Source organism: Lipotes vexillifer, unplaced genomic scaffold (genome assembly GCF_000442215.2).
Source record: "Lipotes vexillifer unplaced genomic scaffold, Lipotes_vexillifer_v1.1 scaffold875, whole genome shotgun sequence".
Taxonomy (NCBI): domain Eukaryota; kingdom Metazoa; phylum Chordata; class Mammalia; order Artiodactyla; family Lipotidae; genus Lipotes; species Lipotes vexillifer.
The window spans coordinates 1525458-1549331 of record NW_006792177.1 but is presented as its reverse complement, the minus strand read 5'-3'; the positions used below and the strand labels follow the sequence as shown (position 1 = coordinate 1549331).

General features: G+C 43.7%; 1 protein-coding gene across 1 annotated transcript; it reads left to right on the top strand.

The window, feature by feature from the left end:
* Window positions 1–12902: 12902 nt before the first annotated feature.
* Window positions 12903–17274, top strand: ZNF343 (zinc finger protein 343). The gene is made up of 5 exons (XM_007465429.1): window positions 12903–13020; window positions 13195–13241; window positions 13612–13627; window positions 16093–16214; window positions 17191–17274. Exons 1-5 carry the CDS (start codon window positions 12903–12905, stop codon window positions 17272–17274), a joined length of 387 nt encoding a protein of 128 aa, XP_007465491.1.
* The last annotated feature ends 6600 nt before the right edge of the window (window positions 17275–23874 follow it).

Here is a 23874-nt window from a genome sequence, read left to right as displayed (position 1 = left end):
CACCGCTGGCTCCAGAGCCTCAGTCCCAATCCCTCTTCCAGAGGCAGAGTCTCCATTTCAGATCCAGAGTCCAAGTGCCAACTTGTGCTGCCAGTGATTCCCCTATATTTTTCTTCAGAGGCTACATATGTCCCCCTAGCCAGAGCCAACCGACAATCTTCCCAGCTGGGTCTCCTGCTGGGTCCCCTTCTCCTTAAAGTGAGTTAGAGTGTATTTAGTCAAAATTAAGCAGCATATTAATAAAAATAAGCTGAAACTCAGACATTGTTCTCAAGATAAACTGTAACTTCTTAAGGAGTTAGAGTGTAGCTGGTCTAAATTAGCCAGGGTAGGGACTTCCCTGGTGGGTAAGGCTCCATGCTTATAATGCAGGGGCCCCAGGTTCAATCCCAGGTTGGGGAACTAGATCCCGCATGCATGCTGCAACTAAGAAGTCTGCATGCCACAACTAAGATCCCATGTGCCACAACTAAGACCTGGCACAGCCAAAATAAATGAATAAATAAATATTTTTTAAAAAATTAAAAAAATAAATTAGCTAGTTCATGTGCAATCAAACTCAAAATCACTCATCTATTATAAATGAAATTTATAAGCTTCATAAGTGATATATAAGTTATATATATATATATATATATATATATAAACTAGCTCAGAAATATATATATGACACAAACACAATCTCAAATTACATTAGAGTAATGTGCATCTAAGCAGTATTAGTGAAACCTAGTTCAGAGGCAGACTTAGTCCTCAAAAGTACTTAACTTACAATGGTAAGTTAGTGGAAATATAGATGAAACTGTGCAACCAAGCAGTATATTTGTATACAAGCAAAGAACCAGATATTCCTCTCTTCTGAAGTATGAAATGGTGAGATAGTGCAAATATAAATGATTTACAGCCAAATTACATGAATCTAAGCAAGTTTTAGAGGAAATAACTCAGTTACATGTTGTTCTCTTACTTTCCTTGTTTTTGTTACTTACAACAAATTAGAAAGAATGTAAGCAGCTTAAGTGACAACAATGTCAGATGTACATTCATATCTAAGATAACTTCCTATGGTGATTTAGATAAAAATCTGTCTGAAACTAAGTAGATCGTTGAAAACAGGCAAAAAAACCATACCTTCAACTAAGGTTCAGGTTCAGGAACATTTGAAATGAAATATCTCATTATGAGTTAGAGCATGTTTAGATGAAACTAAGCTCTTTATGTCAAACAAGCTCAGAATCTATCATTCTTCCTGTATTAGTCTGAGTTCTCCAGAGAAATAGAACCAATAGGGTGTGTGTATATGTTTGTGTGTGTGTGTATTTGTATAGATGGAGGTTTATTGTAAGAAATAGGCTCACACAATTATGGAGGCTGGCAAGTCCAAAACCTGCAGTGTGGGCCGGCTGGTTAGAGACCCAGAAGAGCCAATGGTGCAGTTCCAGTCTGAAGGCAGTCTGCTGGAGATTTTCCTCTTGCTCTGGGAGGCTGGGCCTTCCACTGATTGGATGAGGCCCACCCACATTATGGAAGGCAATCTGCTTACTCAAAGTTCCGTAAGTTAAATGTTAACCTCATCCAAAAACACCCTCCAAGTTGACACATAAAATTAACTACCACACTTCCCAAAGCTAACTTTTTATAGGGAGAGCAAATCAAGATATTTTATATGAAGTCAAGTTCAATACCACTCATACATTACAAATGAAGCTTCCTATTTATCGTTAGGACTGTGCAAGTTCAGATGTACTCTTCTCAATGGTATCTGATTAGGGTGAGTTAGAGCACAGGTAGTTGAAAGCACAAATGAAATCAAGCTTCATTCAGCCTGGTAGCCTGGTAGTTTTTGCAGGATTTAATATCTGAACTTAGACTTGGACATTGGACTTCTGCATTGTGCCCTTACCTTTGATCTGGAACTAAGCCTTAGAAGTCTTAGAAGGCTGACACTGTAAGCAGCTTTTGGCAGGAAAGAGATCTTTACAGGAAAGAGCTTTCTGCAGGAGGCCCTTTTTGTCTTGTCACTTTAGCAAAGTTATATTGTAAGTAACCGTAAACCAGGCACCGCATGCTCTACTCACCTCTGGCCCAAGCACACCTTTCAAATCTTTTGATCACAAAACGCCTTGCCTAAACTGTTGGTTCTTTCCATAGATCAAAGAAGTAGAAATGAAGAATAAGTAATTAACAGATGACCAGATCTCTTCCCTAGCTTCCCCTTCAGCAATCTTGCAAACAAACTGTTTGAACAAGATATCATCTAAAGAAAGATCATGAGGAGTTGACAATTCTGCATGTAGTGGGAGATGGTGACAGTTTGATCCCCTATCTCAATGATTAACTGAGATTATTTCCCCTTTTCCCTTTTAAAACTTTCACAGCCAAGCAGAATCTTTAGAGGTGGTTTTGGGAAGGGTCCACCTTCTCCCCACATTGCCAGCTTTCTGATTAAAAGCAATGTTTTCTGTTTCTACAAACACTTGCCTCTAGGGTATTGATTTTCGAGTGGTAAGCCCTGGCTCTGAGTTTAGTAATAATGTCTGGAAGGTGAAGAGAAATGAGAGGGTGGAAGAAGAGATGGTGTTGAAGAAAATTAAGAATAAAATTGCCTGCCAACCCAGATAGTTCTCTCTGTAAATGTAGAAAACAGTTTTATTATTGAATAAGTGTTAAACCAGACTGTGAAATGCATCATAGGTGATCTTCTGAGATTGCAAAGAGAGAAATCCCAATTTTTATATAGTTGAGTGGATACAACCCACTCAAACATGTTCTCAAGGTTAATGGTAATTTGTCCTCTTATAAGAGGATTTGACAACTTTGTTTACTGTATATATTTTTTCACAGTTCATACTAAATTCACCTGGTAATTGGGGGTAGCCACCTGTGCCGATGAGGTAGGAGATAGATGGGTCCCTGGGCTGAGCAGCTGGAATTTGTCAAGTGGAATAAATTGGAGCTTTGTTTTCCCTAGACACTCCAAGGACAAAGTTAGTGGCAGGAGCTGAGCTCTGCTAGAGTAAAGAGATAAGACAACCACTCTGAGGTCAAGGAAACCTCACCAACTCTACATGTGCAGGAAGGCTCCTTGGTGGTCAAAAATGGAGGGGGTGTCATCCCATAATAGGTGTTGTCAGACCGCCCACTAGCCTTTGTGCTGGAATCCATCTTGGCAAAAGGAGGCACACACATATTTGGGGAAGGTCCTAGGGCAGGTCAGATGTGGGAAAAGCAGCAAGATAACTGGCCAGAGGAAAACAAAGACCCAGAAGAACTGCCCTGTATAAATGATTTAACCACCTCTTTACTGCACTCCTCCTCATTAAGGAGGATGCCCACACCCTTTCTCTTTGGGTGTGTACTTCTGCCTTGCTTCTGTCTCAAATAAATAAACTGTTTTCTGTGAGCTCTCCCATGCGTTCTGCTTTTTTTTTTTTAAATTTTATTTATTTTCGGCTGTGTTGGGTCTTTGTTGCTTCGTGCGGGCTTTCTCTAGTTGTGGTGAGCGGGGGCTACTCTTCGTTGCGGTGCGTGGGCTCTAGGTGCATGAGCTTCAGTAGTTGTGGCACGTGGGCTCAGTAGTTGTGGCTCGAGGGCTCTAGCCCTCGAGCTGGCTCGAGGGCTCTAGGGCACAGGCTCAGTAGTGTGGTGCACAGGCTTAGTTGCTCCCTGGCATGTGGGATCTTCCCGGACCAGGGCTCGAACCGGTGTCCCCTGCATTGGCAGGCAGATTCTTAACCACTGTGCCACCAGGGAAGTCCTGTGCTGTGCTTCTAATAGTAAACTTTGTACCTGTTTTTACAGTTTTTGCCTCCTTGAAACATTCTTGTTACAATGGGTCAAGAGCCAGGGCAACTTTGCTTCTCACCTCTAGCCCCTGGTGGACTTAGCAGCTAGGACTCCAGGTTTTCATCCAGGCTACTCAGGTTCAATTCCTGGGCAGGGAAATAAGATCCTGCTTCAAGACATTGCTCACTGCTGTCCCTCTGAGAACACTAATTACTTTTATTTGAAAGAAAAAAAAAACAGCTTCTAACTCTATGACAAGGAGGTAGTTATAGTTTTGAGCTAGGCATTGAAGCTAAATTCCCACATGATGGGAACATAGAGCAATATCTTCCTTAATGGTTTATTTCAGAGATGGCTGCCAGGCCTTTAAGAAAAACAACATACTTCTTAGCCTTTAAAAAGATTTACATAGGGCCTCCCTGGTGGCGCAGTGGTTGGGAGTCCGCCTGCCGATGCAGGGGATATGGGTTCGTGCCCTGGTCCGGGAGGATCCCGCGTGCCGCGGAGCGGCTGGGCCCGTGGGCTATGGCCGCTGAGCTTGCGCGTCCGGCACCGGAAAAGGCCACGACAGTGAGAGGCCCACATATCGCAAAAAAAAAAAAAAAGATTTACATACATATCAAAGGGGCACCTGATTTACAAATAGGTTTCTCAAGGAAATGGTAACAGTGAAAGCTAATTTTCAGTTACCATTACAATTTAAAACCTCTTCCTATGAATTGAACTTGGTCTGCTTTGCCAATCCCAATTGGCGTGTTGCCAGTTGAAGGTACCAGCTTAGCCCTTAAAGAGGATCTTTGGTAAAAAGCCAAAGAGCCAGACTCCAGCCTGAGTGAGGCTTCTGAGGCAGGCGACAGATGGGCCCCAGGCTGAGCAGCTGGAATCCTTCCCCTGTGGACAGACACTCCAAGATAAAGATAATGTCAGGAGCAAGGAGAAGCTGAGTCCTGTTTGGATAAAAGATAAAGAGAACACGGATTTCTCATTCTTGAGGTCAAGGAGACCTCTCAAACTACACATGCACAGAAAGGTTCCTCAGCAGTCAGAGAATGGAGGGGGTGCCAGACCATAATATGTTCTTCTTTCCAGAAACCCTAGGGCTGTAATCTATTTTGGCTAAAAGACACAACTGCCCAAAGTGGAGGGCCCTGAGTCAGATCAAATGTGGACTCAGAGCCAGGCAAAGCAAGACGATGGGCCAGAGGAAACCCAGAAGAAATGCCCCGCGTAAGTGATTTAAACTACCCCAAAGGTGCTACTCTTTCTCTGAGCCCGCCCCTGTGTGTCTATCCACATGTAATTTTTTTCCTCCTAATAAACACTTTACTTGTTTCACTACTTTCCATCTCTTTGCTGAAATCCATTTCTATGAAGCTGACGATCCAGGGCCTTGTCACTAGCCACTGGCCCTCGTGGTCTAGCAGTTAGGATTCCGTGCTCTCAACGCCACAGCGCGCGGCTTCAATCTCTGGTCTGGGAACTGAGATGCTGCTTCAAACCACCACAGGCCGAGGCCACCCAAGATCACTTCCATTCTCTAGGAACTGGATGTGAGCTTGTCACTAACCCTGAGGACCTGGACGAGGGGAAAGTGACTACACGGCAAGGAGAGCGCCGGAGTTGAGTGTAAGGGATCAACAGAGACTTTGGGGTCCGCTTTACCTCCGCGGTCCGCTTTACCTCCGCAGTCCGTTTTCCAACCGCCAACCCCTCCGCCCCCCACAAGTAAAATGGCAATGAACACAGGGGTGAGCGAACAGCACAGAGCCAAACTTAGATGGTGCTCGCGGAAGGTGGCATGCATATTTTAGAGCCTAAGCCCAGGGAATTTAGCCTGGTCACGAGAGGAAAATACCACATGAGATGCTTGCAACCGGAAGCCGGACCCTCCACAAGCCAACCGGAAATGCCTTCGCCGGGTGACCCTGAGCGCCGAGGGTGTGGACCTGGAAGCCGTCACGGAAGCGGCCGCGGAGGCATCTGGGGAGTCTTTCAAGTGAACAGGCCGAGGGAGCAGAGATTTCATTCGGGAACCACTACTTGTTTATGCATGGGTATTTTATAAACAGAGACGGGTAGGCTGTCACTACATAGCCACTGTCGTGGTAAATTAACCGCGCGGTCCACAAGCGGCTCCTGGGACGGCCAGCGGGAAGGGAGTCCGCGAGGATTCTGGGAACTGTAGTTCTAGTGTAGTTGAGCGGCCGGGGGCGGGGTGAGCGGCCCGGTCCTCTCTGGAGAGCTAGGCCTACCGGGCCCGTGGCCCCACGGTGTCCTTCCCCTGCTGCAGGAGGGTGGGGATGGGCCGGGCAGGGCCTAGGGTTGGGAGCTGGGGAGGAGTGCGGCTGCTGGGGGAGTGCGGCAGCCCAGGCCGGCGGGTTCGGGCGGTTTCGTGCTTGGAGGAGGGGGCGCGGCTCGAGGTGCGCGTTTGTGGCAGGGAAATGGGGTGACTCCTCTAGCTGCGAATTCCTGAATTGCGGGGCGTTACGCGGACCTTCACTCCTCGGCCGGGGCGAGAGACCTGGGACTCAAATTTCTTTCTTGGAAAGGGGGTGGGTATGTTCTGGGCCAAACAATTTACGAGTAGGGGGCAGCTCCAGTGCGCATCCCCGGCGTTTATTTGGGGTGTAGGGGTGTGTTCAGCCAGGGCCAAATAGACATCCCCTGTCATGGGGGCTGGGGGCGCGGCTTGGGCCATGTGTCCCTGGGTGTTGTTTGGCCTGGGAGCACTTAACGTGCGTCCCCCATCTCTGAACGGTTGTGGGAACCCAGGACTGATCGTGAATGTCAAGTTTTGTTTTTGATGGGGCTGAATATGACCCAGTGGTGATTGGGCGGAGGTGGGGTGGAGGAGAGAGCATCTCAGGCCCTGCTCTGCGTTGGCTTGTTGCGGGTGGGTGGAGGTGAGTTCGACGTGGGCAAAATATCCATAAGGGGTGGTGGAGTGTCTTGGCTCTGGAGTTCCTGGGGTTTTTAGAAAATGGGGAGGTTTGGGGCCTGAGGCAGACATCCTGCAGTGATGGTGCACTGCACCGCTGGGGCCTGCATCTAGGCAGTTTTTTGAGTGCAGGCAGGTCTGCTTCTCTGGGATCTCTTGTCCCAGGGTTTGTCCTTATCCCGGGGCCCACTCTGCTTCATGACAAAGATCCCAGATTGGTTGTAATGTAAGTGGCTTGTTTGGCTAATTTTCCCTCTCTTTGAATGCTTTTCCCTCATGTGTTGGGGTTCAGACCTCTAGTTTGGGACTTACCCAGATTAGGTAGTGTGGGGACCTCTGAGGGCTGCTGGCCAACTGTCCAAATCACTTCTGGGATCTGGTGAAGCCCAGGTATCAGGACTTTAATTTTTGGGTAAGGTCAAGTTTTAAACCCGCACAGTAGAATAGTACAGTAAACTCACATGGACATATCACCAGATTCAACATTCATTAATTCACAGACAATCCTGTTTCATATACAACCCCTCAACTTGTCTTTGGATATGCTTTGAGAACTGTCACACCCGGTAGGGGTTGACCATCACTGACATTACAGCTCATCCAACAGGCTAAGGCCATGGCACTCCACAGCTAGAGATCAAATCTAGGCACTTTCTAGCTCTGTCACCTCAGTTTATCAGAAGACTTAACTCCGGGCCTTTGGGAGACAAAAGTTTTACAGTGCCTGGAATTGTCTGTGGTGTATAGTAAGAGTTTAGTAAGTGTTAATTATTATTAGTAACAAAGGATGATTTTCCTATTTAATAGCATATCAGGACAGGCTGTATTTTGATGCCCACACATGACTCTGTCCCCAGGAAGCTGTCTACATTCTTCTTTGACAGATCTGAGGCTGTTTTTTGTTTTTTTTTAAAGAAGAGGAGCACCCCTTATTTTAAGCTTGGGGATTTTTAGCTGGGTATCTGGGGGCCAAGAGACAGTCCTGAAGCTCACACTGCCTGTTTCATCCTCAGGTTCAGCTTCTCACATCCCTGCCTGCCCAGAGAGGACTGTATAGAGAACGAGAGGACTTCTTGCAGGTGGATACCACTCACCTTCCATGTTTCTGCAGTGTCTTCTGTTCTCCAGACCTTGGGCAAATTTCCTTTGCTCATCCTGAAGTTTTGTGCCCTGCAGTGTCCCATTTGAGGCTCAGAGGACCAGCTTGTTTCTGTAGGATACCAGGGCTGATTTAAGGGCAAAGGCCTTTAACAGGGAATATTACCCCAGACAAGTGCTCTCATTCAGGTTACCGCCATCCTTGCCCTAGCAACATTTCATCCTGGCTGCTGGCTTCCCAAGACTGTATCAGCTGTTGTAAAATAAAAAATGATGATAACTACCATTTATTGGGAGTTGTTCTGTGCCAGGCAGTGGGCTTTACAATCTCTGTAATACTTTATTCCCTCAGCACTGACTTATTTGAACAAACCTATGCTCACATATGATTCCTCTCTTTGTTACATGTGACGGATAAGAGTTGCACTGTTAATTTCTACAACACATCTTTGGAGCATGTTAACTGCTGCCAGAGGGCTTTCTTCTAAGTTAAAAACATAAGAACAAAATTACATAATTAATGCATTTTGTTTTTTGGTGGTTAACTTTTCACATAGAAACTACAAAGCCATCGTCCAGCAACAATAATCAATTCATGTTCAAGGTTGTTTCATGTGCCACGCCTGCCTCCCACCTTTTTTTGCAGAATTATTTTAAAGCTAATTCTAGACATTGTATCATTTCACTTATAAATGTTTCATTATGTGTCCTTAACTGAGAAGGACTTAAATTTACCCTTTTTAAAAAAACTGAGGTATAATTTATGTACAACCAACTACACAGATCTGAAGTATATGTTTCAGTGGATTTTGACAGACATGTACTCCTATGTAACCATCACCTCCAACAACTGGAATCTGTGTCCTGTTTCAGAATTCTTTGCCTACACCAAAGTCATGATGGTATTCTCCTATGATTTTTTTTCCTAGAAGCTTAAAGTTTTAACTTTTACATTTATGATCCATTTTGATGTATTTTTTTTGTGTATGGTTTGAGGTTTTGAGGTTTGACATAGTACTTGTTTATAGCACCATTTGTTGAATCTACTCTCCTTTTACCATTGTATTGCTTTGGTGCCTTTGTTGAAAATCATTGACTGTGTAAGTGTGGGTTTATTTCTGGACAGTCTCTTCTGTTCCGTTAATTTAATCAACATCACATTGTCTTGATAACTTCAGCTTTATACTAAGTCTGTTTTTTTATATTTTTTAGAAAATTTTAAATTTATTTTTAGCTGCGTTGGGTCTGTGTTGCTGCACACGGGCTTTCTGTAGTTTGCAGTGAGCAGGGACTACTCTTTGTTGTGGCGTGCGGGCTTCTCATTGCAGTGGTTTCTCCTGTTGCGGAGCATGGGCTCTAGGCACATGGCCTTCAGTAGTTGTGGCGCACGGGTTCTAGGGTGCGTGGTCTTCAGTAGTTGTGGCACGCGGGCTCAGCAGTTGTGGCTTGTGGCCTCTAGAACGCAGGCTCAGAAGTTGTGGCGCATGGGCTTAGTTGCTCCGGGGCATGTGGGATCTTCCCGGACCAGGGATCGAACCCCTGTCCTTGCATTGGCAGGTGGATTCTTAACTACTGCGCCACGAGGGAAGTCCCTATACTAAGTCTTGAAACCATTTATCATAAGTCTTCTTTTACAGGGTTGTTTTAGCTATTCAAGGTCCTTTTCATTTCCAAATATTTTTTTGAATCAGCTAGATTTTTTCAACAAAAATAAGTCTTGTGGGATTTTGATTGGAATTGTGTTGAATCTGTAGATCAGTTTGGTTAGAATCGACATCTCAAGAGTACTGAGTTTTCCACCCACAAACTAAGTATATCTATCTATTTATTTAGGTCTTTAATTTCTCAAAGTAACATTTTGTAGTTCTCAGTGTAGAATGTTTGCACATCTCTTCAAATTCATTCCTATACATTTTATGTTCTTGATGTTTTTGGAAATGTTTTTAAAATGTAACTCTCCAGTTGTTTCTGACTAGTATTTAAAAATACAATTGATGTTTGTATGTTGACCCCTCATGTCCAGCCACCTTGCTAAATTTAAATTAACTTACTACTTCTAGTTTTTTTTTTATTGAGGTATAGTTGATTTACAATATTATATAGGTTTCAGATGTACAACATAGTTATCCACAATTTTTAAAAATTATACTCCATTACAGTTATTATAAAATATTGGCTATATTCCCTGGAGGGTATTATGCTTAGTAAAATAAGTCAGACAGAGAAAGACAAATACTGTGTGATCTTACTTATATGTGGAATTTTAAAAAGCTGAACTCAGGGAAGCAGAGAGTACAGTGGTGATTGCCAGGGGCTGGAGATAGGGGAAATTAGGAGATGTTGGGTACAAACTTTCTCTCTCTGACTTATTTCGTTAAGCATAGTACCCTCCAGGTCCATCCATGTTGTTGCAAATGGCAAAATTTCATTCTTTTTATGGTTGAGTAATATTCCATTGTAGTACATGTATACCACGTCTTATCCGTTCATCTGTTGATGGACATTTAGGTTGTTTCCATATCTTGGCTGTTGTAAATAATGCTTCTGTAAACATTGGGGTGCATGTGTCTTTTCAAATTAGTGTCTTTGTTTTCCTTAGGTATATACCCAGAGTGGAATTGCTGGATCATATAGTACTTCTAATTTTAGTTTTTTGAGGAACATCCATGCTGTTTTCCACAGTGGGCGCACCAATTTACATTCCCACCAACAGTTCTCACCAACACTTGTTATTTGTGTTTTTTTTGATGACGGCCATTCTGACAGATGTGAGGTGATATCTCACTGTAGTTTTAATTTGCATTTCTCTGATGGTTAGTGATGTTGAGCATTTTTTATGTGCCTGTTGGCCATCTTCATGTCCTCTTTGGAAAAATGTCTATTCACATCTTCTGCTCATTTTTTATTTTTATGTTTTATTTTATTTTATCTTCCAAAAAATGGATATTTAAATGTATTCGATTAGCAAAGATTAAAAAGATAATTCCTAGTGTTGGTAAAAAGTTGGAAAGCAGAACTGTATATTCATTGGTGGCTGTGCTTCTTATCCAGTCCATGTTCTGTGTATACTGAAAATTTGAGGTCTCTAGGTGCCATACTGTGTACCAGTCTTCACTAAACATCTTCCCTTTTTTTAAAATTAATTTTTATCAGAGTATAGTTGCTTTACAATGTTGTATTAGTTTCTGCTGTACAGCAAAGTGAATCAGTTACATGTATACATATATCCACTTTTTCAGATTTCCTTCCCATCTAGGTCACCACAGAGCACTGAGTAGAGTTCCCTGTGCTATACAGCAGGTTCTTATTAGTGATCTATTTTATACATAGTAGTCTATACATGTCAATCTCAATCTCCCAATTTAACCTACCTTCCCTTCCCCCGTTGGTAACCATCAGTTTGTTCTCTACATCTTTGACTCTATTTCTGCTTTGCAAATAAGTTCATCTCTATCATTTTTCTACAGTCCACATACAAGTGATATTATACGATATTTGTTTTTCTCTTTCTGACTTCACTCTGTGTGACAGTCTCTCGGTCCATCCATGTCTCTGCAGATTTCTGCCCTTTTTTCTTTTTTTAAATTAATTAATTAATTAATTTTTGGCTCCGTTGGGTCTTCGTTGCTGCGTGTGGGCTTTTTCTAGTTGTGGAGAGTGGGGGCTACTCTTAGTTGTGGTGTGTGGGCTTCTCATTGCGCTGGCTTCTCTTTTTGCAGAGCACGGGCTCTAGGCGCATGGGCTTCAATAGTTGTGGCATGCATGCTCAGTAGTTGTGGCTCGCGGGCTTAGTTGCTACCTGGCATGTGGGATCTTCCTGGACCAGGGCTTGAACCCGCTTCCACTGCATTGGCAGGCGGACTCTTAACAACTGCGTCACCAGGGAAGTCCCCCCATTTTTTAATTGAGTTTTTTTTTTGATATTGAGTTGTATGAGCTGCGATTTTTGATATTGAGTTGTATGAGCTGCTACAACTTCTAGTTTTTATTTGGACTTTTGGATTCTAGGATACAGTCATGACTGCAAACAAAGATAGGTTTATTTCCCATAGATAATCAGTTTTATTATTTTTCTATATATACCTCCAGTATTTAAAAAATTTTTTTTTGAAGTCCAGTTGATTTACAATGTTGTGTTAATTTCTGCTGTACAGCAAAGTGATTCAGTTATACATATATCTGTTCTTTTTCATATTCTTTTCCATTATGGTTTATCACAGGATTTTGAATATAGTTCCCATGCTATACAATAGGACCTTGTTGTTTATCCGGCAGTATTTTTTATGAAAAGACAATCAAAGATTAAACACACATATTAAACCCTGCTCCCCACCCCCCACCTTTCCTAAAGGGGTCCTTGTTAAACTGAACCTTTTAATTGATATGTAATAAAATATACCCACCACTTCCTTACTGGCTTTTGGATTTTATGTGTGTGTTTTTTTGGCCATGCCGTGTGGCTTGCGGGATCTTAGTTCCCCGATCAGGGATTGAACGTGTGCCCCCTGCAGTGGAAGTGTGGAGTCTTAACCACTGGACTGCCAGGGAAGTACCTCCTTGGTTTTTTTTTCTTTTAGAGTAGGCTTACCTTTCCTCTGTTCTCAGAACATGAGAGATGGTAGAATAATGCAGTGCTTACAAGTGGCACTGTCACTTTCAGTCACATTTCCTTGTCCAGGGCAAGTCATGAGAGCAAGCCTGACGTCAGGGGCAGAGAATTATAGAGAGAAACAAATAATTGGGAATGATGATGATATCTACCACAAAGGGCCTACAGGCTAGAAAGGAATGAGGTAAAAAAAAATGCAAGGAGCCTTGTGGACTGAGACTCTGTGTGTATTGTGTGAGAGGACAGGATCCCTGCTGAAGAGGCACAGGCATAGGGCCCACAGTAAGGGTCCCAGCAATGTCAATTGTTTCTCTGTCCCACAGGTCCCGGCTGCATGGCAACAAGTTGGGCTTTTATAAGTAAGTTTTGGAGGAATCACACGAGGCAGCAGAAATTGATTTTGAGATGAAATCATTTCTACCAGGCCTCCTGGCAGAATTTCAATGCGAACACGGGGCTGACTCTGGGGCCATGATGTTGCCTGATCCTTCTGCCTGGAGAGAGCAGGACTGGGAGGAGATGTTGCGTTTGGAGAACAGGGAAGTTACGGAAACTGTGAAGACACCGACTCAGAATCACAAGGCAAAAGGTGAGAGCTGTTGAGGGTCCAGAGAGGTGAAGAGGGGGAGCAGGGCTCCAGGTTTACTGCGAATGCCTTGTGATCACAGGAAAGGGGCGACTTCCTCTTCACAAGGCACGGAGGAGCTGCTCTGGCAGCACCACGGGAGCCCCAGTTTCTCATAGCTTCTTTTTCCTTCTCTAGGTTTGCCTTCTCACAAGACTGACTGGCTTCAAGAAAAGGAGGGAAAAGTCCAAAATACTGGTGAGTTGGGGTTACATTTATTTAAAGTCTCTCAAAATTGCTCTTAAGGACATGTGGCAAGTAGCGAAACATTTATTTAAGAAAATCTAAATCAGCAAGAGTCTGTGGCATTTGTCCCACAACCTGCTCCCTCCTGGTCACCCTTCAGCTCAGTGTAATGGAAGCTGTACTCCAAATGGGTACAGCTAAGAAGATGGGACTTTCTTCCCCCAGTTCCCAGTCTTTTTTCCCTGGGAGGGGCAAGCTACCAGCAATTCTTATTCCCCCCAGCTCAGTGTGGCAGGCAAGTGTGGCCAAGAAGTCTGGCGTTTTCTATCTCCACTAGACCCTATTTGTATGATGGAAGCTCTGTCTCAGGCACAGGTGGTCAAGAATCAGGAGGGACCTTACTGCCTTCTCCCCATCTTGCTCATAGGGCAGACAAAGATCCTGTGCTAGGAGAGGCATGCTGAGAAGAAAAGGAGCTGCCACCCCTGCCCAGTGCCCCACTGTTAGAGCAGGAGTGTCACACTGAGCGAAGTGGTCTGCCAGTCCTGTGCCACCTCTGAGTAGTGGTGCAGAGGTCCTGCCCTGGTGGGAGGCAGGCCATAGGAACAGAGAGCTCTACAGTGCTCCCTAAGGGGACTGGCTTTGTGTGGAACTGAGTAGGGAAGTTGAAGTCTTAGGGTGTTGTTGAAAACAGTGGAGATTTTGGTGGTGAGCAATTAAGAGGAAACTGAGAAGCCTATGATAGCAATAAGGGAAATGGCAGATCAGCTGGAAGTTTAACAGAGAAAGCAGGGAAAGAAATTGCTGAGAGGAGCTCTCCTACGGGTCAGAGTAAGTCTCAAATACTGGCCTCAAAATTACCCCTGCAAAAGGATCTGACTTTAATTGGATCAGACTATGGAGCCATTTATACTCCAGGACATTGTTGAAAACAGTAGAGCAATCAGCAACCAATAGTGGAGGCTAACAGTCGGGTGTGATACCAATAGAGGCAGACCTGCTGGAAGCTTAACGGGGAAGTCAAGGAGAGACACAAAGAGAGCCCTCTGTCAGGAGGGGGAAGGTCTGGGTGACTGTGTGTTTGCTCAAGGCTGCACCCTCTGAGGAGCCACTGCTTCAGGGGAAATAACCTTCATCGAACTAATCCAGACAGGTCTCAAAACAAATGAACAAGCAGACAACCACAACAGCCTAGGAAGAGGGCAGGGTTGGTATCCAGAGTTGCTATAATATTTTACCTAAAATGTCCAATATTCAAAGAAAAATTATATAGATAAGGGGAGGGAGAAGGAGGGAAAGGGAAAGAAAGAATATATGAATTTAAGAATGAGAGAAAGCCTAAATAAATTTTCCTGGTCTGTAAAATGAAAACAACTTTTCAGTTCTATGAGTTAAATTATAATCTCACTGGATTGTAAATTCATCTTCCCCTATTGGTTATGAGTTGTTCATTCATTCATTGATACACTGTGGACACAAAGTTATACTCCTAGAGAATGTCCAGTGGGGTTGGGGCTAGGAAGTAAAGTGAGCTAAATGCCCTGCTTTCATTCCAGGAAGCTTATTGAAGTATAGGCAGAACTTGGAGATATTGTGGGTTTGGTTCCAGACCACCATGGTACAGTGAATATCACAGTAAAGTGAGACACATGAAATTTTTGGTTTCTCAGTGCATATAAAAGTTATGTTTACACTATACTGTAGTCTATTATGTGTTCAATAGCATTATGTGTGAAAAAAACAATATACATACCTTAATTAAAAAGTACTTTATTGGACCCTGGAGGTCCAGTGGTTAAGACTTCGCCTTCCGTTGCAGGGGGTACAGGTTTGATCCCTGGTCAGGGAGCTAAGATCCCACATGTCTCACAGCCAAAAAACCAAAAACATAAAACAGAAACATTATTGTAACAAATTCAATAAAGACTTTAAAAATGGTCCACATCAAAAAAATCTTTAAAAAACACTTTATTGCTAAAATATGCTAACCATCCTCTGAGCCTTCAGCAAGTTGCAGTAGTAACATCAAAGATCATTCATCACAGATCACTGTAACAAATATAATAATAATAAAAACATTTGGAATGTGAGAATTACCAAAATCTGACACAGAGACACGTGGTGAGCAAATGTTGTTGGAAAAATGGCGCCAATAGACTTGTTTGACACGGGGTTGCCACGAACCTTCAATTGTGAAAAACTTGATGTCTATGACGGGCAATAAAGCAAAGTGCAGTAAAATGAGGTACACCTGTACTGCTCTGTGTGATGAGTGAAGCATTAAGGGCTTTATTTTAAAAAGGTTAAAATACCAGGCAAAGACAGATTTTGCAGATCCCATTTAGTATAACCTGAACTCTTCAAAAATGCTTATTCCGTGCTCCACCTGTTCACTCCTGCTTTTCTCTATGGTTGAAGTTTTCTTTCATTGTCTCCTCTAAATCATCTCCATTCCCTAATGCCCAGGACACGCCTTGTGTACATGATGCTTTTTTTCTTCTCCAGCGCATGCTCTATTCTTCATCTCAGAATTCCTCCATTCCTCAGGGTCATTGAGCACTGCTTTAGGTTTTCAAGTTGATTCACAAATCATTTCTCCAAAGAAATCAAAAGCGTCCGAGGGCCAGGAATGAGTTTTATGCATCAGTTATGTGTTCCTCAGATTTTAACACAAAGCCATAGTAATAATGCCCAGAAGAACTTGATACAGAGAACCATGTACCCTGAAAAGAATTAGATCAACTTCTTGCATATACAGACTCTCTGGGGCCACCAGCTATGTTCCTCATAGTGGCAGGACTGATGGGGACTTGCTGTATGTCCCTTAATTTATTGCTTGTTTATAATTACTGGTTACATTCAGGGATGTGGCTGTGGTCTTCACAGAGGCAGAATGGAAGAGACTGAGCTCTGAGCAGAGGGACCTATACAGAGAAGTGTTGCTGGAGAATTATAGGAATCTGCTCTCGTTGGTAAGGCAGTGTTCTTTCCTTCATTAATTCAGTGGAGATTTACTGACCACCTCCCATATGGCAGAAAATGTTCTAGACACTTAGAACATGTTAGTGAATGAAGTGGTAATCTCTGCCCATGGGGAATTACTTTCTACTGCAGGGAGACAGCTAACAAAAAGCTTCATATTCAGGGACATTATTATTATTTAAAAATTTTTGCATATGTTTAATTTTCTTTTTTATTGAAATATAGTTGATTTACAATATTACATAAGTTTCAGGTGTACAATGTAGTGATTCACAATTTTTAAAGGTTATACTCCGTTTTTGGTTATTACATATATAGGGATATTATAATATGGTATGTTAGAAGGTGATAAGCACTACATAGTAAAAAATAATAATAAAATAGAACCGGATAAAGGAGTATTGAGTGTGAGAGGGTGGCTGGCTGAATTTTGAAATTGGGTATTTGAAATCACCAAGAAGGTAACATTTGACCAAAGGGAGTTAGAACTCTAGGTATCTAGGATAAGAGCATTTCAGGTGGAGGGCCTCGTCGGTGCTAAGGCCCTAAGGAATTGGGGTGCCTGCTGGATATAAGGAACTGCGGTGGAGGCACAGTATGCAAGGGGAGAGCAGTGAGAAATGCCTTCTAAGACAGAAGTTAACATTAAATACCAAAGTTTGTATGGCTTTTGAGTTTCATAAGCCATATTTTTTTCATTTATTTAAAAACTGACATTGATTCTTTAAATCTAGGTTGATAAATACTTTTTTTTTTGTGGTACGTGGGCCTCTCACTGTTGAGGCCTCTACTGTTGCGGAGTACAGGCTCCAGACAGGCATGTGGGATCTTCCCGGACCGGGGCACGAACCCGTATCCCCTGCATCGGCAGGCGGACTCAACCACTGCGCCACCAGGGAAGCCCGATAAATACTTTTGATTGTGATGTTTCTCTGGATCAGGGGTTGGCCAACTTTTTCTGTAAAGGGCCAGAAAGTAACTATTTTAGGTTTTGTGTGTGATATGGTTTCTGTAACCACTCTCAACTCTGCCCTTGTAGGGCTAAAGTAGCTGTAGACAGCAGGTAAATGAATGAGCATAGCTGTGTTCTAGTAAGACTTGTGTGGACACTGAATTTTGGATTTCATGTAATTTTTATATATCATGAAATATTATTCTTTTGATTTTTTTCCAACTTTAAAAATTTTAAAGTCATTCTTAGCTTGTATACTGCGCAGAAATAGAGGGCCAGATTTAGCTTGTGGGCCATAGTTTTCCCACCCCTTGTTCTAAATCAGTGCTGTCCAGTAGAAATATAATGTGAGCCATGTGGTAATTTTAAATTTCCTAGTAACCACATTTAAAAAAGTAGAAGTAAATGGGTGAAATTAATTTTAATAATATCTTATTTAACCCCATATATCAAAATATTTTCATGTCAACATATAATCAATATAAAAATTAATTAGGGGCTTCCCTGGTGGCGCAGTGCTTGAGAGTCCGCCTGCCGATGCAGGGGACGCGGGTTCGTGCCCCGTTTCGGGAGGATCCCGCGTGCCGCGGAGCGGCTGGGCCCATGGGCCGTGGCCGCTGGGCCTGCGCGTCCGGAGCCTGTGCTCCGCAAATGGGAGAGGCCGCAGCAGTGAGAATATCCTTTAAATATATCTTTTTTTAAATTAAAAACAAATATTTATTTCATAATGTCAATGCCATATTCACATCAAAAAGATTAACAAAATTTCAAAATAAAAAAAAAAAAAAAAAAAAAAAATTAATTAGATATTTTACTCTTTATTTTTGTACTAAGTGTTCAAAATCTGGTTGTCATTTTATACTTAGAACACATTTTCGTTCAGACCAGCCACATTTGAAGTGCTCAGGAAGCATACAGCTGGTGGCTACCATATTGGATAGTGTGGTTCTAGATATTCCTGTAGTTCTAGATAAAGCAGGTAGAGAAAAATCACGTTTTTGGAGACACAAACTAGTTTTAGGCAGGAGTTTCTTCAGGTGTTTCCTTAAATGGCATAGCTATTTCCCTGATATGGATTAATCAGGTTTACTTTTTTCATTTTCATCTTCTTTGACATGTTTTGATCTGATTTTATCTAGTTTGAGCTCCATCTAATTAAGTGTGGATTCATCTGTTTCAGTCTGGTTCTGTATGTTTTGATTTGGCCTTAGCTAGTCAGTCTAACTAGATTTTGTTTTTATTTTTCTCTTGTCATATTATCTTCCTTCTCTGTGTTAATATGTTTAATGGGTTCCAAGGAAAATGTCAAAATGAACTTGTTCAGATTAGTCTTTTTTTTTTTTTTTTTTTTTTTTTTTTTTTTTTTGCAGTATGCGGGCCTCTCACTGTCGTGGCCTCTCCCGTTGCGGAGCATGGGCTCTAGACGCGCAGGCTCAGCGGCCATGGCTCACGGGCCCAGCCGCCCTGCGGCACGTGGGATCCTCCCGCACTGGGGCACGAACCCGCGTCCCCTGCATCGGCAGGTGGACTCCCAACCACTGCGCCACCAGGGAAGCCCTCAGATTAGTCTTGATATTGAATGCCTGGATCCCACTTGCATTTCTTGAAGTTGTGTCCTTTATCTTGCTCAGCACCACAATATCCTGCAGTTCTCCTGCCTCTTATGTCTCTTGTGGGCTTTTCTCTTACTTTTTTCTTTTCTTTGGACTGTAAGGGTCCATAGGACTAGTGTCGCATACTCTTTTTTTCTGTCAGTATTCACACCCTTGAACAGTTTGTGAACTTAAACAGTTTTACCCATCACCTATTATAATGAATCCATTTTCTTTGTCACTGTATCACCTGCGCTTTATCTTCATATTTCTGTTTGGTTACAAGACAGCACAAGTTTATTCTCAAACTTATCAAAAATTGAGATCATACTATTTTTCCTCCTAAACCAGTCTCTCTTTCTCTAGTTCTTCACATGTTCATGTTATGATGTCTCTTCTTCAAAGGTACTCCCTGAAATAATCTTTAAAGCTTTCATAGGGGAGATATTTCAGTTAGTTTAGGTTAGGTAATGCTGTGATAACAAACAACCCCAAACTTTGCAAATGTTCATTTCTTACTTAATATCTACTGTCTACAGTTCAGGTAGACAGCTCTATTGGTTCAGCTCTGCTGGCTCTGGGATCTAGGCAAAAGGAACAGCCTCTATCTGGGTCATGGGATTCTTAAGGAAGAGGGAAAACAGCAATGATAGAACCATACTGTGCCTCTTAAAACTTGTTTGGAAGAAGCACTAACTTTTCACTAACCTTTGTTGGCCAAAGCGAATCCCATAGCCACGTCTGATGTCACTATAATGGGATTAGTTTGGGCACAAGGTACCAGAATCCTGAAATCATGGAGCATGTCTTTCTGTCCACTGCTGAATCCACAATACTTTAGTAGAGAACCTAATACTTAGAAATTTTTAGTATTTGTTTGTGGGTGGACAACTGGAAATTCAGATTTATTTCATATACAGTCTCTTTAACCACTGTTTCATATACTGTTTCCTACAATTTGAAAGCCTTCCAGACCTAGTGACTTTTTTTGTATATCAGTCTTCTATTTTGTAATAGAAAAGGCATGAAAGAGATTTCCACATAGGTCATAGAGACTGTTACCTCCAAGTAGAACAGAGTTGTGGACAGTGTATATCAATGTGATATAGACTTAGATGGTTTAGTCAGAGGAAAAGGCTAAGGGTAGTTGAGGCTACTTGCAGAGCAAAAAGGTTCCTGGTCTGACTGACATATAGAAGATGCTTTTGTTATGGATTTTCTGGATTGCAATAGAAAATGGAATGTGTAGAAGTGGAATGTAAAGGAATTATTGGTGGGAATCAAATTGTGTTGTATGTATATTGTCAATTACAGTTGTGGCAGTAAGACACTTTCTGTCCTAAGACAAGGCAGAACGGCCCAGCAGCTCTACTTAGGGCTTCTCTAACTGAAAACCTTGTCTCTCCAGCAGAACCAAAGCCAGAGATCTACCCCTGTTCTTCCTGCCTTCTGGCCTTTTTCTGTCAGCAGTTCCTCAGCTAACACACGCTGCAGATCTTCCTGGGTGTGTGTGTAGAAAATCATTTCCACCTGGGGGATTCTGGCCTGGGGTATCGGGGGAAGCAGTATGCTGCTCACAGCTGCTGGAGTGAAAACACAGAAGGCCAAGAGAGAGAAGGTGACTCCAGACTCTGGTGCTCGAGGACAGAGGAGAGACGGCCCTTACGTGCATTGCCCAGCCCACCCTGAGAACAGTCAGCAAGTCCTGGAGAAGGCAGCGTAGTGGTAGAAATAGAGCCCAGCGCAGCCCAAAGGGTAAACCCTTTGCAAGCAGACAAAGAAATGAAGGAATTAGAAACCTCAAGCTCTGGAGCAGTCAACTGTCAAGAACGTGAACTAGACTGTAGCCCCAAATCAACCTGCATTACAAACCAGACCATCCTCTTAGGGGAGAAGCCCTATGTCTTCAGGGAGTGTGGGCGAGGCTTTAAAGATAAGTTGAACCTCATCAGACACCATTGGACACACTCAATGGAGAAGCCTTATGTGTATAGTGAGTGTGGCCGAGGTTTCAGCCAGGTGTCAACCCTTATAAATCACCGGAGGACACACTCAGTGAAGAAGCCTTACATGTGCAGGGAGTGTGGGCGGGGCTTTAGCCAGAAATCACTCCTCCTTGTGCACCAGAGGACACACTCAGGGGAGAAGTATTATGTTTGCAGGGAGTGTGGGCGAGGCTTTAGCAACAAGTCAAGTCTCATAAGACACCAGACGACACACTGAGAGGAGAAGTCTTGTGTATGCAGGGGTCCTGGGCAGGACTTTAGCAATTAGTCGAACCTCTTCTTACGCCAGAGAGACATGCGGGGAGTAGTCTGTATGTGTGTGGGGGGTGTGAGTGAAGCTTCAGAGATGTGTTGACCCTCATCAGGCAGTGAGGCACATTCAGGGCAGGAGCCTTATGCGTGCAGAGTGTGGGTAGCTGTCAACCCTCGGTGCACAAAGAGGACGCACTTAGGTGGGGAGTGTTGTGTGTGCAGGGACTGTGGGGAAGCTTTAACGATAAGTCAGCATTTATGGAACATCCAGTGGCCGACTCAGGAGAAGCGTCGTGTGTTCGGGGAGTGCTGACAGGCATTGGGAAAAGAACCGACAGGAGGGCTCCAGATGCCTCACTCAGGGAGGAGCTGTGTGTTTGCAGGGAGTGTGGGCAAGGCTCTTGTGATCAGTCAGCTTTCTTCACACACTGTAGGGAGAATCCTTATGTGGGGATACTGTGGGGCTGCTCCAGCCAACTGCTGCTGATAGCTGCAGAGATGAATTCCTCACTAGACTTGCTCTCAGCCACAGGGAGCTGCACTTCCCAAGGGATGCCTCCTGGCCAGCGACTGATTGATACGGGGAGACAAAACCCTAGCCAGACTCTGCTGGGACAACTCCACAGGGTCATCCCAGATCCAAGGTCCCCATGAGACTGAATAATCTCAAACACATTGCAGGTCAGCTTCTTCCTCTGCCCAGTCCTGTCCTCATTCCCCGATAAGCCACTCAGTTCTCTGCCTCATTGTCTCTCCAGGGAATCCACCCTAAGATATCATAAGCACACAAGGAGTGTGGACGAGGCTTTGGCTAAAAGTCGCTCCTCAACAAACCCCAGAGTATACAGAATAGAAGCTCTGTGTGTGCGGGGAGAATGGGTAGGGACATCTCAGGATGCATCAGAGAACAGCTTTTGAGGGAGAAGCTTTACAAGGCAGGGAGGGAGACTGGGAAGATTTAGCAATAAGTTACACCTTCTGGTGCAGCCGAGGACACTCAGGGAGTCCTGTGTGGGTGGGCTTGTGGGCGGAGCCTTATTCGGACAGCCCTCCTCACAGATCGCTACCTCACTCTCCTCCTGGGGGGGTCCCAGGAGTCTTGACCCCAACCCGTCCCCATACTCTTTTTGAGAGTGAAGATGGCAGTAACAACTTAATAAACATGTTTTTTCCACTTTTTGTAATCATATGGAATAAAAAAGTAGAAGGCTTTGTTTAAGTAAGAATAATCAATTTGTTTTATTTTCAAACACCAATTTTTTCCCATGTTTTCATGTCTTTCTGTTCTCGTGAAATGTTCAATAAGCTCAGGCTATGTACCTTAGTCACTCATCTGTCTGGAAAGGAATTAAATTTCACAACCTGGATTTCTGCATGAATTCAACCCTTGAGAAAAAATAAGTCCCAATCAACCTAGTAGATTTATTGGAGGATCTGATTTGTTGCATGGGGAGGATGATGTAGGTTCTGGAGACATGCCCACTGAAGGGAGGGAATTTCCCGGGTCTCTGGGGGCTGGGTTGCCTCTTCTGACTGATCACTCCCTTTGGCTTCTGTGAAAGCTCCCTTCCCTGACTTCTGTCTGTTCCTTCTAGTCTCTTATTCAGGTCTCTGCTGTATCCTTCTCTACCACTGAAGCATTGTTTTTCCTTCCAGATTCCAGAGTCAGGTCCTTTAACCACGCCCAAACTGTTCTCCAGTCATGAATCATTGCTTTGGGTCTCTTAGCTACTTCTGTGTCAGATCATAAGTCTAAAGACCCCTAGGGAATTCCCTGGTGGTCCAGTGGTTTAGACTCTGTGCTTTCACTGCTGAGGGCCGGGGTTCAATCCCCGGGCCCTGATCCTGCAAGCCACGTGGGGCAGCCAAAAAAAAACAAAACAAAAAAACCCCTAAACACAGCTCCAATGCCACGTCCCCTCATCCCTCCAATCCTAGGGTCTAGTCCTGCTAATGACACCCACGTCATCCCTCCACTAACTGGTCCAAGACAACCTGGTCATACCCCTGCCCTTGTTTTCCAGCCCAAGAACCTGGCCTTTAATCACACCCTTTCCTAGTCTTCCTCCCTCAGAGCCCAAATTACCCAGATTTTTGACAACTCTGCATGCCCTGGCTCTGACTTCTATGTCCTAAGCCAGAACTCTTGACTGGAGAGGGTTGGCCTCGGCTCTAGCAAATTTTTTTGCTCAGTTGGAGTTTGCCAGATCCACAAAATGGATATCAGGCTTTGAAAATCAGAAAAATCACAGGCTGATTTTGTTGCACTATCAAAGGAGGGGGCAGTAAAAGAGAGTCCAAAGGCCATGAAGTCAGCTTTCCAGTGGGTCCTGAGTCAGCTCTGGTGGAGAGGATGTGAGTGCCGGGAGCGTGGGTCCCCACCCTCTGCCACATTTCCTGTCATGTTTCTTTGCTGGAACTGCCCCTTGTAACATCAACAATTTGCTTTGGGTCAGAACTGGAAGCCACAGAGGGAAAAGTGTTTATGGATATGCAGTCTCTAGGGTCTGAAGAGGGATAGGCCCTCTATGTTCCAGATGACCCCAAGACCCCTCCCTGTGTCCTGCCATTGGGAGAGAAACATGTGAACAAACCAGCACCTTCCTTTGGGAAGGAAGGGTGGGAGGAAAGAAAATGATGCAGATTCTTTTTAACTGAAGTCCCTTATAACCTGTAGTGACCTCAGACGTGTTCCAGGGAAAGGACTGTTAGTCCTAGCCCAGCAAAGGGAGAGGGGTATGGGGTTATCTTTCCAAGCCTGGAAAGGGGCTTCCCCAGACTGCTGCTACTCCGTCCTTTATCTCTAGGAAGGGCCACTGGAACCAGCTCCTGTATTCCATCTCAGCAG